A 17,583-nucleotide genomic window follows, 5' to 3' on the forward strand; every position below is an offset into this window, starting at 1 on the left:
TCTACGTTCCCATCCTCACCTATGGTCATGAGCTTTGGGTCATGACCGAAAGGATAAGATCACGGGTACAAGCGGCCGAAATGAGTTTGGGTCTCTCCCTTAGAGATAGGATGAGAAGCTCTGCCATCCGGGGCGAACTCAAAGTAAAGCCGCTGCTCCTCCACATGGAGAGGAGCCAGATGAGGTGGTTCGGGCATCTGGTCACGATGCCACCCGAACGCCTCCCTAGGCAGGTGTTTAGGGCACGTCCAACCGGTAGGAGGCCACGGGGAAGACCCAGGACACGTTGGGAAGACTATGTCTCCCGGCTGGCCTGGGAACGCCTCGGGATCCCCCGGGAAGAGCTGGACGAAGTGGCTGGAGATAGGGAAGTCTGGGCTTCCCTGCTTAGGCTGCTGCCCCCGCGACCCGACCTCGGATAAGCGGAAGATGATGGATGGATGGAAGTCTAGACCAAATGTAGACCCTTAAACCACGGAACAGATGGCTTGTTGAGACTGCATTTCATTCAAAGATGAAGCGTCTGCTATAGGTGTTTGAAACATTAATCTGTATTTATTAAAACAATACATATCCAAGATATTTGAGACAGCTGGAAATCAAATCGAGAGCTAATCCCAGCAGAGTACGGAATCCAGGGTGGGATATTTTTTTACAAGGACAGTGACTTTCCACATCAACATCAACATCCTGAGAATCAAATGAATTCCAAGGATGAAGATCTCTGATATGTGAGCGGGACTTAATATAGGTCTAATCTATATCTGGTTGGCAAATGTTCCCAGAGTCCTTTTAAGGGGACGTCTTATAGTACGTGAACTCCCTATCTCACATGTGATTTGTATTTCATTAGAGAAATGTGAGATGGAAAAGTGCCCCACAATGATATATCAGGATCACTTGGGTGCTTCGTACAAATTCTTAACCATGTATGCAAGAGAGAAAGGGTTTCACGGGGGTAACTCAAGTTGTTAACTACTCTCAGGAATCTTTCTCAAGTAAGTCTAAATTAGTTCTAGTATTTATTGGACCGGAGTATTGGTTTAATGGCTGGCTGATGGATTTCAAACTATCTATTTTGAGAAATTCTTCAGACGTAACCATCGCACCCAACATTTTATGGGCTGAGCTCAGGCATTTCTGTACAAGGTCCAGAAACAGCAATTACACATACTAAATATCTTCTAAATCTAATTAAACTGTGTTATAAAGTCAAAGTAATTGTTTCTTCTCCATTTGGAGTTACAAAGAAAACTGTTCCAAGACAATTGATTCAAATAAGAGAAACATAGTCAAGGACTGACGAATTAGACCAATGATACTTTTGGAGCTCTGATTGATTGATTGAAACTGTCATTAGTAGATTGCACAGTTCAGTACATATTCCGTACAATTGACCACTAAATGGTAACACCCCGATAAGTTGTTCAACTTGTTTAAGTCGGGGTCCACGTTAATCAATTCATGGTAATCAAAACTCCGGTCAAGGGTAACCCTCTTAATCGTTCTTTCAAATTCGGATGTGTCATCACTATTCATCTATCCGCCCTATGACAGCCTTTTTCGGTTTACCGTCTAATCTTCAGACACAAAAAGCTTAGCAAAGCTCTGGTGTCAACGGATGGGTCTGAAGATGTAAGAGATACTTGACCAAATCGAGACGTGGATATCTGCTGACACGGCATGTCCAAACCTCTATAAAAGCACCAGCTTCACATCCACTGACAACTGACAAGGCATCTTCCGCAGGTTAGTGCTGTGTGTGTGTGTCTTTAAGCCATTTAACTACTTATCCTAACGCTTTGATTCCTCATTGAATGCATATTTAGTTGTAGTCCTGTTTGGATAATAGTGAATAGACTTAAAGTGATTTAAACAAGACTCTCATTTTGTGAGATTCTGGAATTTCTAATACAGGGGTCACCAACCTTTTTGAAAGCAAGAGCTACTTCTTGGGTACTGATTAATGTGAAGGGCTACCAGTTTGATACACACTTAAATGAATTGCCAGAAATAGCCAATTTGCTCAATTTACCTTTAAAAATGGGTATTTCGGTCCGTCATTCCGTCGTACATTTTTTTTCCTTTTACGGAAGGTTTTTTGTAGAGAATAAATGATGAGAAAAACATTTAAAAGAGGAGTAAAAAGGGAAAAAAATGAAAATTAAATTTTGAAACATAGTTTATCTTCAATTTCGACGCTTCAAAATTCAAAATTCAACCGAAAAAAAGAAGAGAAAAACTTGCTAATTTGAATCTTTTTGAAAAAATTTTAAAAATAGTTTATGGAACATCATTAGTCATTTTTCCTGATTAAGATTAATTTTAGAATTTTGATGACGTGTTTTAAATAGGTTAAAATCAAATCTGCACTTTGTTAGAATATATAACAAATTGGACCAAGCTATATTTCTAACAAAGACAAATCATTATTTCTTCTAGATTTTCCAGAACAATTTTTTTAAAGAGATTCAAAAGACTTTGAAATAAGATTTTAATTTGATTCTACAGATTTTCTAGATTTACCAGATTAATTTTTTTGAATTTTAATCATAATAAGTTTAAAGAAACATTTCACAAATATTCTTTGTCGAAAAAACAGAAGCTAAAATGAAGAATTAAATTAAAAGGTATTTATTATATTTTACAATGGAAAAAAAATACATTGATTTAAATGGTCAGGAAAAGAATAAAAAGGAATTTAAAAGGTAAAAAGTGTTTAATATGACCAAGCTATATTTCTAACAAAGACAAATCATTATTTCTTCTAGATTTTCCAGAACAAAAATTTTAAAAGAAAATTCAAAATACTTTGAAATAAGATTTAAATTTGATTCTACAGATTTTCTAGATTTACCAGATTAATTTTTTTGAATTTTAATCATAATAAGTTTAAAGAAACATTTCACAAATATTCTTTGTCGAAAAAACAGAAGCTAAAATGAAGAATTAAATTAAAATGTATTTATTATATTTTACAATGGAAAAAAAATACATTGATTTAAATGGTCAGGAAAAGAAGAAAAAGGAATTTAAAAGGTAAAAAGTGCTTAATATGACCAAGATATATTTCTAACAAAGACAAATCATTGTTTCTTCTAGATTTTCCAGAAACAAATGTTTTTAAAGAAAATTCAAAAGACTTTGAAATAAGATTTAAATTTGATTCTACAGATTTTCTAGATATACCAGATTAATTTTTTTGAATTTTAATCATAATAAGTTTAAAGAAAAATTTCACAAATATTCTTTGTCGAAAAAACAGAAGCTAAAATGAAGAATTAAATTAAAAGGTATTTATTATATTTTACAATGGAAAAAAAATACATTGATTTAAATGGTCAGGAAAAGAAGAAAAAGGAATTTAAAAGGTAAAAAGTGTTTAATATGACCAAGCTATATTTCTAACAAAGGCAAAACATTATTTCTTCTAGATTTTCCAGAACAAAATTTTTTAAAGAAATTCAAAAGACTTTGAAATAAGATTTAAATTTGATTCTACAGATTTTCTAGATTTACCAGATTAATTTTTTTGAATTTTAATCATAATAAAATTGAAGAAACATTTCACAAATATTCTTCGTCGAAAAAACAGAAGCTAAAATGAAGAATTAAATTAAAAGGTATTTATTATATTTTACAATGGAAAAAAAAAATACATTGATTTAAATGGTCAGGAAAAGAATAAAAAGGAATTTAAAAGGTAAAAAGTGTTTAATACGACCAAGCTATATTTCTAACAAAGGCAAAACATTATTTCTTCTAGATTTTCCAGAAACACATTTTTTTAAAGAAATTCAAAAGACTTTGAAATAAGATTTAAATTTGATTCTACAGATTTTCTAGATTTACCAGATTAATTTTTTTGAATTTTAATCATAATAAGTTTGAAGAAACATTTCACAAATATTTTTCGTCGAAAAAACCGAAGCTAAAATGAAGAATTAAATTAAAAGGCATTTATTATATTTTACAATGGAAAAAAAATACATTGATTTAAATGGTCAGGAAAAGAAGAAAAAGGAATTTAAAAGGTAAAAAGTGTTTAATATGACCAAGCTATATTTCTAACAAAGACAAATCATTATTTCTTCTATATTTTCCAGAACAAAAATTTGAAAAGAAATTCAAAATACTTTTAAATAAGATTTACATTTGATTCTAACGATTTTCTAGATTTACCGGAATATTTATTTTGAATTTTAATCATAATAAGTGTGAAGAAATATTTGACAAATATTCTTCATTGAAAAAACAGAAGCTAAAATGAAGAATTTTATTAAAATGTATTTATTATTCTTTACAATAAAAAAAAAAAAATACTTGAACATTGATTTAAATTGTCAGGAAAAAAGAGGAAGGAATTTAAAAGGTATATGTGTTTAAAAATCCTAAAATAACTTTTAAAGTAGTATTTTTTCTCTAAAATTGTCTTTCGGAAAGTTATAAGAAGCAAAGTAAAAAAATAAATGAATTTATTTAAACAAGTGAAGACCAAGTCTTTAGAATATTTTCCTGGATTTTCAAATTCTATTTGAGTTTTGTCTCTCTTAGAATTAAAAATGTCCAGCAAAGCGAGACCAGCTTGCTAGTAAATAAATACAATTAAAAAAAATAGAGGCAGCTCACTGGTAAGTGCTGCTATTTGAGCTATTTTTAGAACAGGCCAGGGGGCGACTCATCTGGTCCTTATGGTGACCTCTGGGCTAGACTCTTTCACTCAACTACGATACATTTCAACCTGTAACCAAGGTAGCAAATGTTGGAGTCATTAACGTTCAACAAAGTATTAATTGTTTACATTTATTTATTACTTAAATGCTCATTTTGAACTGCGGAAATCAATTTTTTACATTAATCATTCTACTCATGTATTTTTTTGCTTATTTGTATAAGTACTAGAATGGAAACAATCTGTATTATTATTTATGAACAAAGAAATTACAATTTCTACAATGTTTTTACTGCTCTTTTTAGACCATCGAAGAGACTGTGCCTCCCATTCTTGATTAACTGAGGTATGATGTCACGATATCAAATAGATCGATAACACCAATATTATTCGAAATGAATATATTGGAAGTAAAGTATAGTCTTTGTTTCAGACCCAACTGAGGTGCCATCATGGGGGACAAGGACATGGACAGTTTTGGGCCTGCGTCCATTTATCTCCGCAAACCAGAGAGGGAGAGGATCGAGGCTCAGAATACTCCATTCGATGCCAAAACGGCATTCTTTGTGACTGTTCCGGATGAGATGTACCTCAAGGGTAAACTCATCAAGAAAGAGAATGGTAAAGCCACCGTGGAGATACTTGGCGCTGGTAGCAAGGTAAGCAAACGACTAACAATTAGAAAGTTAATCCGCAGTGGACAAACTATGCAAAACACAAATGGCTCTGACGATTATATCGTAGAAAACTGAACTGAAGTTTAATTCCTCATCCGTGCAGACTGTCACCGTCAAAGAAGATGAAATCCACGCCATGAACCCTCCCAAGTTTGATAAAATAGAGGACATGGCCATGATGACCCACCTCAACGAGCCTGCTGTGTTGTATAACCTCAAAGAGCGTTTTGCATCATGGATGATCTACGTAAGTACAGAAGCTGGGCGGTCTTCTGCTTTTCTAGTTTGTGGATTCGGATTGGTCAAACGTTTCCCACTGAGGGCCACACACGGAAAAATTAAAACATGCAGAGGCCATTTTCAATCAATCAATCAATCAATCAATTAATGTTTATTTATATAGCCCCAAATCACAAATGTCTCAAAGGACTGCACAAATCATTACGACTACGACATCCTCGGAAGAACCCACAAAAGGGCAAGGAAAACTCACACCCAGTGGGCAGGGAGAATTCACATCCAGTGGGACGCCAGTGACAATGCTGACTATGAGAAACCTTGGAGAGGACCTCAGATGTGGGCAACCCCCCCCTCTAGGGGACCGAAAGCAATGGATGTCGAGCGGGTCTAACATGATACTGTGAAAGTTCAATCCATAGTGGCTCCAACACAGCTGCGAGAGTTCAGTTCAGGTGTGAGGGCGGCATAGCTCGGTTGGTAGAGTGGCTGTGCCAGCAACTTGAGGGTTGCAGGTTCGATTCCCGCTTCCGCCATCCTAGTCACTGCCGTTGTGTCCTTGGGCAAGACACTTGACCCACCTGCTCCCAGTGCCACCCACACTGGTTTAAATGCAACTTAGATATTGGGTTTCACTATGTAAAGCGCTTTGAGTCACTAGAGAAAAGCGCTATATAAATATAATTCACTTCACTTCACTTCACTTCAAAGCCGATCCAAGACAGTAGCGATAGTCCCGTCCACAGGAAACCATCCCAAGTGGAGTCGGATCAGCAGCGTAGAGATGTCCCCAACCGATACACAGGCGAGCGGTCCATCCTGGGTCCCGACGAGCGGTCCATCCATGTCTGTCATCGCCGGTAATATGTGCAGACACTCCGGCACATTCAATGGGGGTCTGGCGGAAGATTTTTCTTGCCAGTTTCGCATCTTCGGGCCAGTGGTGCAACTTGAATCCCTCCCTGTTAGTGTTGTTACACCCTCCGACAACACACCGACGAGGCATGATGTCTCCAAGGTTCCCAAAAATAGTCGAAAATACGGAAAATAACAGAGCTGAGACCCGGTGTTTGCAATGTGTTGAAAAGGAAAATGGCGGCTGTATTACCTCGGTGACGTCACGTTCTGACGTCATCGCCCAAAGAGCCATAAACAGAAAGGCGCCAAAATTCACCAATGTAGAATTCGGAAATCGGTTGAAAAAAATATATGGTCTTTTTTCTGCCCCAAGATATATATTGACGCTTACATAGGTCTGGTGATAATGTTCCCCTTTAACATAATGATATGTGCTCGGCATCATGATTATTTTTTTCTTGCTTGTAGTAAGAAATGATTACTTAAAAAAAATACTTGTGAGTGTTCAATCAATCAATCAATGTTTATTTATATAGCCCCAAATCACAAATGTCTCAAGGACTGCACAAACCATTACGACTACAACATCCTCGGAAGAACCCACAAAAGGGCAAGGAAAACTCACACCCAGTGGGCAGGGAGAATTCACATCCAGTGGGACGCCAGTGACAATGCTGACTATGAGAAACCTTGGAGAGGACCTCAGATGTGGGCAACCCCCCCCTCTAGGGACCGAAAGCAATGGATGTGGAGCGGGTCTAACATGATACTGTGGAAGTTCAATCCATAGTGGCTCCAACACAGTCGCGAGAATTCAGTTCAAAGCGGATCCAAGACAGTAGCGATAGTCCCGTCCACAGGAAACCATCCCAAGCGGAGTCGGATCAGCAGCGTAGAGATGTCCCCAACCGATACACAGGCGAGCGGTCCATCCTGGGTCCCGACGAGCTGTCCATCCTGGGTCTCGACTCTGGACAGCCGCTTCTCTTCTTTCTCCTATGTCCCCCCCTACCTTGTGGAGGGGGTCCGGTCCGATGACCATGGATGAAGTACTGGCTGTCCAGAGTCGAGACCCAGGATGGACTGCTCGTCGGGACCCAGGATGGACCGCTCGCCTGTGTATTGGTTGGGGACATCTCTACGCTGCTGATCCGCCACCGCTTGAGATGGTTTCCTGTGGACGGGACTCTCGCTGCTGTCTTGGATCCGCTTGAATTGAACTCTCGCGGCTGTGTTGGAGCCACTATGGATTGAACTTTCACAGTATCATGTTAGACCCGCTCGACATCCATTGCTTTCGGTCCCCTAGAGGGTGGGGGAGGTTGCCCACTTCTGAGGTCCTCTCCAAGGTTTCTCATAGTCAGCATTGTCACTGGCGTCCCACTGGATGTGAATTCTCCCTGCCCACTGGGTGTGAGTTTTCCTTGCCCTTTTGTGGGTTCTTCCGAGGATGTCGTAGTCGTAATGATTTGTGCAGTCCTTTGAGACATTTGTGATTTGGGGCTATATAAATAAACATTGATTGATTGATTGATACTTCATCCATGGTCATCGGACCGCGGACCCCCTCCACAAGGGAGGGGGGGGACATAGGAGAAAAAAGAAAAGAAGCGGCAGATCAACTGGTCTAAAAAGGAGGTCTATTTAAAGGCTAGAGTATACAAATGAGTTTTAAGGTGAGACTTAAATGCTTCTACTGAGGTAGCATCTCGAACTGTTACCGGGAGGGCATTCCAGAGTACTGGAGCCCGAACGGAAAACGCTCTATAGCCCGCAGACTTTTTTTGGGCTCTAGGAATCACTAATAAGCCGGAGTCCTTTGAAGGCAGATTTCTTGCCGGGACATATGGTACAATACAATCGGCAAGATAGGATGGAGCTAGACCGTGTAGTATTTTATACGTAAGTAGTAAAACCTTTTTGATATTTTTCATTTTCCAACCATAACAAAATATATGGATTCTTTTTCTTTGTTTTTTAACTTTAGGACTCCCAGGGACCATTGAGGGTCTCCGTCATTAACATGTTAAAAATAAGTCAAATTATTATTTTCATTTTTTATGTAACACTTACAGTAAATCTCTATATCAACTTCAGGTTGATATCAAGTTAAAAAAAAACAACCTTTTCAGTCAAAGACAACTTGGTTTTTTTATAGTAAAACTGAAATATGCAGGATTTCCCCCATTGCCCAAAACATTCAGAAAGCCATGTTTGAACAGAAGTAATTGGAGCCCTAAAAAGATCAATAATGCAGGACACCATTGATTTAAATGTATTATTATTTCTGAGTAATCACAGCGAAAAAATAAATAAAATCCCACTAAATATCTTTGGGATCCAAAAGGTCCCCCACCCATAAAGTAATACATCCATGCATCCACCCATCCATTTTCTACCGCTTATTCCCTTTTGGGGTCGTGGGGGGCGCTGGCGCCTATCTCAGCTACAATCAGGCGGAAGGCGGGGTACACCCTGGACAAGTCGCCACCTCATCGCAGGGCCAACACAGATAGACAGACAACATTCACACACTAGGGCCAATTTAGTGTTGCCAATCAACCTATCCCCAGGTGCATGTCTTTGGAAGTGGGAGGAAGCCGGAGTACCCGGAGGGAACCCACGCATTCACGGGGAGAACATGCAAACTCCACACAGAAAGATCCCGAGCCTGGATTTGAACCCAGGACTGCAGGAACTTCGTATTGTGAGGCAGACGCACTAACCCCTCTGCCACCGTGAAGCCCTTAAAGTAATACATTTATATTATTATTTGTTTTACTTTCAACACTTAAGTTACGAGATGAACTTCAGTTATATCTGTTGATTTTACGTTTGAACTATTATTTAGTTGGTTTTATACACTTTGGTCAAAGAAAACACTCTTTTTATAAGGCAACCACACAATATATGCACATAATATTTTCCACATAAAACATTATAAAGTGAATTATTTGACGTAATTGGAGCCTTAAATAGGTCATCCATCCATCTTCTTCCGCTTATCCGAGGTCGGGTCGCGGGGGCAACAACCTAAGCAGGAAAACCCAGACTTCCCTTTCCCCAGCCACTTTGTCTAGCTCTTCCCGGGGGATCCCGAGGCGTTCCCAGGCCAGCCGGGAGACATAGTCTTACCAACGTGTCCTGGGTCTTCCCCGTGGCCTCCTACCGGTTGGACGTGCCCTAAACACCTCCCCAGGGAGGCGTTCGGGTGGCATCCTGACCAGATGCCCGAACCACCTCATCTGGCTCCTCTCGATGTGGAGGAGCAGCGGCTTTACTTTGAGTTCCTCCCGGATGGCAGAGCTTCTCACCCTATCTCTAAGGGAGAGACCCAAACTAATTTCGGCCGCTTGTACCCGTGATCTTATCCTTTCGGTCATGACCCAAAGCTCATGACCATAGGTGAGGATGGGAACGTAGATCGACCGGTAAATTGAGAGCTTTGCCTTCCGGCTCAGCTCCTTCTTCACCACAACGGATCGGTACAACGTCCGCATTACTGAAGACGCCGCACCGATCCGCCTGTCGATCTCACCATCCACTCTTCCCCCACTCGTGAACAAGACTCCTAGGTACTTGAACTCCTCCACTTGGGGCAGGGTCTCCTCCCCAACCCGGAGATGGCATTCCACCCTTTTCCGGGCGAGAACCATGGGTTCTCGCCCGGAAAATAAGGTCAATAATAGGTCAATAATTCATTATGAATAAAAAAAATAACTTTTTTTTTTTTTAGCATTGGCAATAAGAGCAAAATAAAGACAAAAGAAAAACAAACAGCCTGCATGGCAGCTTTGTGTCAACATTGCAACTTTTCCCCGTTAATTTCACCTCATTGTACTTTTTTTAGTGTTTTTTATTTTTATTTTTGCAATAGCATTTCCAGATTGTGTTGCGGGCCACTAAAAAATTAGCTTTGGGCCGAAAATGGCCCCCGGGCCGCACTTTGGACACCCCTGTCATACACAGTGTACTTTATTGGAGCAATGCTATCTGTTTCCAGACCTACTCCGGCCTATTCTGCGTTGTTGTGAACCCCTACAAGTGGCTTCCTGTGTACGACGCCCAGGTTGTCAATGCCTACAGAGGCAAGAAGAGGATTGAGGCTCCACCCCACATCTTCTCCATCTCTGATAATGCCTATCAGTTCATGCTCACTGGTAATATATATTTCTTTAGACAAGACTGACACTAAGACAATGTATAAATGACACAAAATAAGTAATGAACTTATTTTTATATTTATTTTAGATCGTGAGAACCAATCTATCCTCATCACGTAAGTAATCAAAAATAAGTGTTGGTCGGGTCCGCCTTTGGCCGCTGCCAAGCCCCTGGTCTAAGTCAGACCTACATAGAGGTCTTTGTTTCATGTCTCTACGGCATTCCTAAAAGAAGTTACAAGCAGTTTTGTCTGGGTTTTTCCCTAGGGGGCGCTGGAGTGCAATTTTGACTTTTGGGGTTAGGTTTTTTATTAGATGGCAATTTTCGCCAGCTCTGATGTGTGTGTAAAATTTGGTGAGTTTTGAAGCATGTTAAGGGGGTCAAATTACAGATCGGCGTTTCTGGATGTTGTTGATAGATGGCTTTCGCTTTGTATAGTAGAGCTTTAACTTGCACTTTGAAGCATTTTAAAGGGGTCAAATTACAGCTCAAAGAGGCAAAAATGACCTTTTTTAGGTAGCTTTGCGCAGGGGTTATTGGAAGGCGCGTAAAATCAAAACCGGAGCAGTAATCAAAACTATGTTGTAGACTTTTAATTAGAAGGTTTCAATCCCTCTCCTGTGCGAGTTTGAAGCCGAAACGACAAACGCGCTCAGAGGAGATAACTTTTGAAAAAAGGTGACGGGTGTTTACAAAACTTTGATTTTGAAGGGTTAATTTTTTACTTCCTGTTGATTTTTGCTGAAGGATGTCAATAATTAAAATGTAGGTCTAAGTGAGACCTACATAGAAGTTTTTGTTTCATGTCTTTCCGGCATTCCTACTGGAAGTTACAAGCAATTTTGTTTGTGTTTTCTTCCTAGGAGCAGTTTTTGCTGTGTTTTATTCAAAAATTGCGCTAGAGTGAAATTTTGAGTATTGGGATTTGGTTTTTTCATCGGATCGCAATTTTCGCCAAGTTTGTACCAAGTTTGGTGAGTTTTGAAGCATTTTAAGAGGCTCAAATTACAGCTTAAAGAGGTAAAAATAGCATTTTTTTGTGAAAATTTAGCTTTGAATGGGTTTTTGCAAAATTTTGGTTGACTTTTGCCCTAGAAAGTACATAGAGGTTTTTGTTTCATGTCTCTACGACATTGCTAACGGAAGTTACAAGCAGTCTGTTTTTTTTTTCCTAGGGGGCGCTAACGCGCAATTTTGATTTTTGGGGTTTGGTTGCCTGATAACTTGGGCTGCCGCTCCCTACCGACGTGTGTGTAAAATTTGGTGAGTTTTGAAGCATGTTAAGGGGGTCAAATTACTGTGCATAGGTGCGGAATAATAATAATTAAAGCTGCAAGCAGCGTTGGTCGGGTCCGCCTTTGGCTGCTGCCCCCGAGACCCACGGCCGGATAAGCGGTAGAAGACGTCTTGGTGCCACTATTTTGAGAACCTAATGCATTGTGAAAGTAATGCAGTTGTTGTATTGAAATGAAAATATTAAACTTCCTGTTGATTTTTGCTAAAGTATGTTAATTATTAAAATGTAGGTCTAAGTGAGACCTACATAGTGTTTTTTTGTTTCATGTTTTGTCTGTGTTTTCTTCCTAGGAGCAGTTTGTCCGTGTTGTATTCCTGGAGGGGCGGTAGAGCGCAATTTTGAGTTTTGAGGTTAGGTTTTTTTCATCAGATCGCAATTTTTGCCAGACCTGACGTGTGTGTCAAGTTTGGTGAGTTTAGAAGCATTTTAAGGGGGTCAAATAACAGCTCAAAGAGGCAAAAATGACATTTTTTAGGAGACTTTGTACCGGGGTTCTTTGAAGGCGCGTAAAATCAAAACCTGAGAACTTTTCAAAACTTTGTTATATACTTTTAATCAGAAGGGTTCAATCTCTCTCCTGTGCGAGTTTGAAGCCAAAACAACAAACGCACTCAGAGGAGATAATGTTTGAAGAAAGGTGACCGGTTTTTACAAAACTTTTGTTTTGAAGGGGGGATTGCAAACTTCCTGTTGATTTTTGTTGGGGGTTGTCAATCTATGAAATGTAGGCCTAAGCGAGACCTACATAGAGGTTTTTGTTTCATGTCCCTCCGACATTCTTACCGGAAGTTACAAGCCATTTTGTCAGTGTTTTCTACCTAGGAGCAGTTTTTTCAGTGTTTTATTCAAAAATAGCGCTAGAGCGCAATTTTAAGTTTTGGGGTTTGGGTTTTTTTCATTAGATCGCAATATTCGCCAGTCCTTATGTGCGCCAAGTTTTGTGACTTTTGAAGCATTTTAAAGGGGTCAAACTACAGCGCAAAGAGGCAAAAATTACATTTTTTGCAAAAAAATATATTTTGAAGGGGTTTTTGCCAACTTCCTGTAGATTTTTGCTGAAAGAAGTGAGTGCATGAAAATTGCGTCTAAGTCAGACCTACATAGGAGTTTTTGTTTCATGTCGCTATGACATTCCTATGCAGTTTTGTCTGTAATTTTTTCCTAGGGGGCGCTAGAGCGCAATTTTAATTTTGGGGGATTGGTTGCTTAATATGTTGGGAAAGTTTGCTATACCGACGTGTGTGTCAAATTTGGTGAGTTTTGTAGCATGTTAAGGGGGTCAAATTACAGCTCAAAGAGGCAAAGGTGAGTGTTTTTACAAAACATTTGTTTTGAAGGGGGGATTGCAAACTTCCTGTTGATTTTTGTTGGGGGTTGTCAATCTATGAAATGTAGGTCTAAGCGAGACCTACATAGAGGTTTTTGTTTCATGTCTCTCTGACATTCTTACCGGAAGTTACAAGCAATTTTGTCAGTGTTTTCTTCCTAGGAGCAGTTTTGTCTGTTTTATTCCTAGGGGGCGCTAGAGCGCAATTTTAAGTTTTGGGGTTTGGCTTTTTTCATTAGATCGCAATATTCGCAAGTCCTGATGTGTGTGCCAAGTTTGGTGACTTTTGAAGCATTTTAAAGGGGTCAAATTACAGCGCAAAGAGGCAAAAATTGCATTTTTTTGCAAAAAAAATTATTTTGAAGGGCTTTTTGCCAACTTCCTGTAGATTTTTGCTGAAAGAAGTGAGTGTATGAAAATTGGGTCTAAGTCAGACCTACATAGGAGTTTTTGTTTCATGTCGCTATGACATTCCTAACAGAAGTTACATGCAGTTTTGTCTGTATTTTTTTTTACTAGGGGGCGCTAGAGCGCAATTTTAATTTTGGGGGATTGGTTGCTTAATATGTTGGGAAGGTTTGCTATACCGACGTGTGTGTCAAATTTGGTGAGTTTTGAAGCATGTTAAGGGGGTCAAATTACAGCGCGTAGGTGCGGAATAATAATAAAACACAGCATTTTCAATAGGGTCCTTGGCCCATGGCAAAGGACTCCTGTGGAGTCCTTTGCCATGGGCCAAGGACCCTAATAAAGAAAGAATAAAACGCACCAGTTTCAATAGGGTCCTTGGTCATGGGCAGGGCGGACCCTAATAAACGATGAGATACAGAGCGGTGTGAAAAAGTATCTTTCTATTCCCCAAGTGGAGAATCCGGTGCAGGAAAGACTGTCAACACCAAGCGTGTCATCCAGTACTTCGCAACAATTGCAGTGACTGGAGGAAAGAAAGCAGAGCAAACATCTGGCAAGATACAGGTAAAAGTGGACTTTGCTGAGAGAAACTCGAAAGAAAAATGCAGTTCTTGTTGGCATTGAAAAATATTTCTCTGCAGGGTTCCCTGGAAGACCAAATCATTGCAGCCAACCCTCTGCTGGAGGCTTATGGTAACGCCAAAACCGTGAGGAATGACAACTCCTCTCGTTTCGTAAGTTGCAAAACCAGAAAAATCAACTAAACTGAAAATGTTTTGAGTAGAAAAAAACCCGAATAATCTACCTACCGTCTGATTGTGCATCTAGGGTAAATTCATCAGAATTCACTTCGGAACAAGCGGCAAACTGTCCTCGGCTGATATTGAAACATGTGAGTTATTCCTTTTGTTTGCTTCCTTTCTTTATAATTTACCATCAACATGACTCCGCCAAGGCTGTCCTTTGTCACCGATTCTGTTCATAACTTTTATAGACAGAATTTCAAGGCGCAGTCAAGGCGTTGAAGGGTTCCGGTTTGGTGACCGCAGGATTAGGTCTCTGCTTTTGGCAGATGATGTGGTCCTGATGGCTTCATCTGACCGGGATCTTCAGCTCTCGCTGGATCGGTTCGCAGCCGAGTGTGAAGCGACCGAGTCCATGGTTCTCGCCCGGAAAAGGGTGGAATGCCATCTCCAGGTTGGGGAGGAGACCCTGCCCCAAGTGGAGGAGTTCAAGTACCTAGGAGTCTTGTTCACGAGTGAGGGAAGAGTGGATGGTGAGATCGACAGGCGGATCGGTGCGGCGTCTTCAGTAATGCGGACGTTGTACCGATCCGTTGTGGTGAAGAAGGAGCTGAGCCGGAAGGCAAAGCTCTCAATTTACCGGTCGATCTACGTTCCCATCCTCACCTATGTTCATGAGCTTTGGGTCATGACCGAAAGGATAAGATCACGGGTACAAGCGGCCGAAATGAGTTTGGGTCTCTCCCTTAGAGATAGGGTGAGAAGCTCTGCCATCCGGGAGGAACTCAAAGTAAAGCCGCTGCTCCTCCACATGGAGAGGAGCCAGATGAGGTGGTTTGGGCATCTGGTCAGGATGCCACCCGAACGCCTCCCTAGGGAGGTGTTTAGGGCACGTCCAACCGGTAGGAGGCCACGGGGAAGACCCAGGACACGTTGGGAAGACTATGTCTCCCGGCTGGCCTGGGAACGCCTCGGGATCCCCCGGGAAGAGCTGGACGAAGTGGCTGGGGAGAGGGAAGTCTGGGTTTCCCTGCTTAGGCTGCTGCCCCCGCGACCCGACCTCGGATAAGCGGAATAGGATGGATGGATGGATGACAATCTAAATCAGGGGTCGGGAACCTTTTTGGCTGAGAGAGCAATGAAAGCCAAATATTTTAAAGTGTAACGTGAGAGCCATATCATATTTTTTAACACTGAATAGAACTAATTACATGCATTTTTAAGTAAGACCAACATTTATAGAGTATAGTAAGTATTTTTTTTTAATAACATTTTTATTCTGAAGGTAACCAATAATAAATAGAATACTTCTAACCATTGATGCGACTTCTTGAACAGGTTGCGGTAGAAAAACGGGTGGATGGATTAAAATGCATGAGAATGTTTTCGTTATTTTGAACACTGTGATTACCAGCGGAATTATTCATTACTAAACGTGTTAAGCAGGCCTGTGCAATTATTTTAACTCAAGGGGCCAAATTTAGAGAAAAAAATGTGTCTGGGGGGGGCCGACATATCTGACACAAAAACTCCCAATGATGTCTGATTGAATGCTAAAAAAGTTATGAGAGACTGTCTTAAAAACAGAATGGAATTTTTTTTTTTTTTTACTGAACAAGACACCCAGAATGTACATGAAAATGAAGAATGTGGGATTCACGATAGGGCTTCACGGTGGCAGAGGGGTTAGTGCGTCTGCCTCACAATACGAAGGTCCTGCAGTCCTGGGTTCAAATCCAGGCTCGGGATCTTTCTGTGTGGAGTTTGCATGTTCTCCCCGTGAATGCGTGGGTTCCCTCCGGGTACTCCGGCTTCCTCCCACTTCCAAAGACATGCACCTGGGGATAGGTTGATTGGCAACACTAAATTGGCCCTATCAATCAATCAATCAATCAATGTTTATTTATATAGCCCCAAATCACAAATGTCTCAAAGGACTGCACAAATCATTACGACTACAACATCCTCGGAAGAACCCACAAAAGGGCAAGGAAAACTCACACCCAGTGGGCAGGGAGAATTCACATCCAGTGGGACGCCAGTGACAATGCTGACTATGAGAAACCTTGGAGAGGACCTCAGATGTGGGCAACCCCCCCCCCTCTAGGGGACCGAAAGCAATGGATGTCGAGCGGGTCTAACATGATACTGTGAAAGTTCAATCCATAGTGGCTCAAAGACAGCAGTGAGAGTCCCGTCCACAGGAAACCATCTCAAGCGGATCAGCAGCGTAGAGATGTCCCCAACCGATACAGGCGAGCGGTCCATCCTGGGTCTCGACTCTGGACAGTCAGTACTTCATCCATGGTCATCGGACCGGACCCCCTCCACAAGGGAGGGGGGGACATAGGAGAAAGAAAAGAAGCGGCAGATCAACTGGTCTAAAAAGGAGGTCTATTTAAAGGCTAGAGTATACAGATGAGTTTTAAGATGAGACTTAAATGCCCTAGTGTGTGAATGTGAGTGTGAATGTTGTCTGTCTACCTGTGTTGGCCCTGCGATGAGGTGGCGACTTGTCCAGGGTGTACCCCGCCTTCCGCCCGATTGTAGCTGAGATAGGCGCCAGCGCCCCCGTCACCCCAAAAGGGAATAAGCGGTAGAAAATGGATAGATGGATGGATTCACAATATTAACTATGAATGATAAAACACTGATCCGCCTCCGGTTGGGATGGTTTCCTGCTGGCTCCGCTGTGAACGGGACTCTCGCTGCTGTGTTGGATCCGCTTTGGACTGGACTCTCGCGACTGTGTTGGATCCATTGTGGATTGAACTTTCACAGTATCATGTTAGACCCGCTCGACATCCATTGCTTTCCTCCTCTCCAAGGTTCTCATAGTCATCATTGTCACCGACGTCCCACTGGGTGTGAGTTTTTCCTTGCCCTTATGTGGGCCTACCGAGGATGTCGTGGTGGTTTGTGCAGCCCTTTGAGACACTAGTGATGTAGGGCTATATAAGTAAACATTGATTGATTGATTGATTGATTGAATATTGACAACATGTGAATGTCACACCCCTTCTCGATCGACATATTTTACAATCAAGCAAAACGCAACAAAAATGCGACAAACCCAGGAAAATATGAAAGTGAAGGGTAAAAAAAAAAACACTTACAATCTGATATATCTGATATACATCACAAAACTTTAGAACTTTGTTGTAAAAATGTCTTTCCGCGTCTGTCCCTGACACCTG

At 40.9% G+C, this 17,583-nt stretch overlaps 1 protein-coding gene across 1 annotated transcript in view; it reads left to right on the top strand.

Moving 5' to 3' along the window:
* The first annotated feature begins 1,682 nt into the window (after positions 1 to 1,682).
* The window catches only part of LOC133555828 (myosin heavy chain, fast skeletal muscle-like), a 35,545-nt gene continuing 19,644 nt past the window's right edge, over positions 1,683 to 17,583 (top strand). The window contains exons 1-9 of the mRNA XM_061905235.1: positions 1,683 to 1,749; positions 4,978 to 5,018; positions 5,106 to 5,331; positions 5,453 to 5,596; positions 10,448 to 10,604; positions 10,696 to 10,723; positions 14,096 to 14,207; positions 14,285 to 14,377; positions 14,472 to 14,535. Coding sequence (XP_061761219.1) covers positions 5,125 to 5,331; positions 5,453 to 5,596; positions 10,448 to 10,604; positions 10,696 to 10,723; positions 14,096 to 14,207; positions 14,285 to 14,377; positions 14,472 to 14,535 — 805 coding nt within the window. The 5' untranslated portion in view covers positions 1,683 to 1,749; positions 4,978 to 5,018; positions 5,106 to 5,124. The remainder of the gene's footprint in view (positions 1,750 to 4,977; positions 5,019 to 5,105; positions 5,332 to 5,452; positions 5,597 to 10,447; positions 10,605 to 10,695; positions 10,724 to 14,095; positions 14,208 to 14,284; positions 14,378 to 14,471; positions 14,536 to 17,583) is intronic.

The sequence above is a fragment of the Nerophis ophidion genome, linkage group LG07 (genome assembly GCF_033978795.1).
Source record: "Nerophis ophidion isolate RoL-2023_Sa linkage group LG07, RoL_Noph_v1.0, whole genome shotgun sequence".
Taxonomy (NCBI): domain Eukaryota; kingdom Metazoa; phylum Chordata; class Actinopteri; order Syngnathiformes; family Syngnathidae; genus Nerophis; species Nerophis ophidion.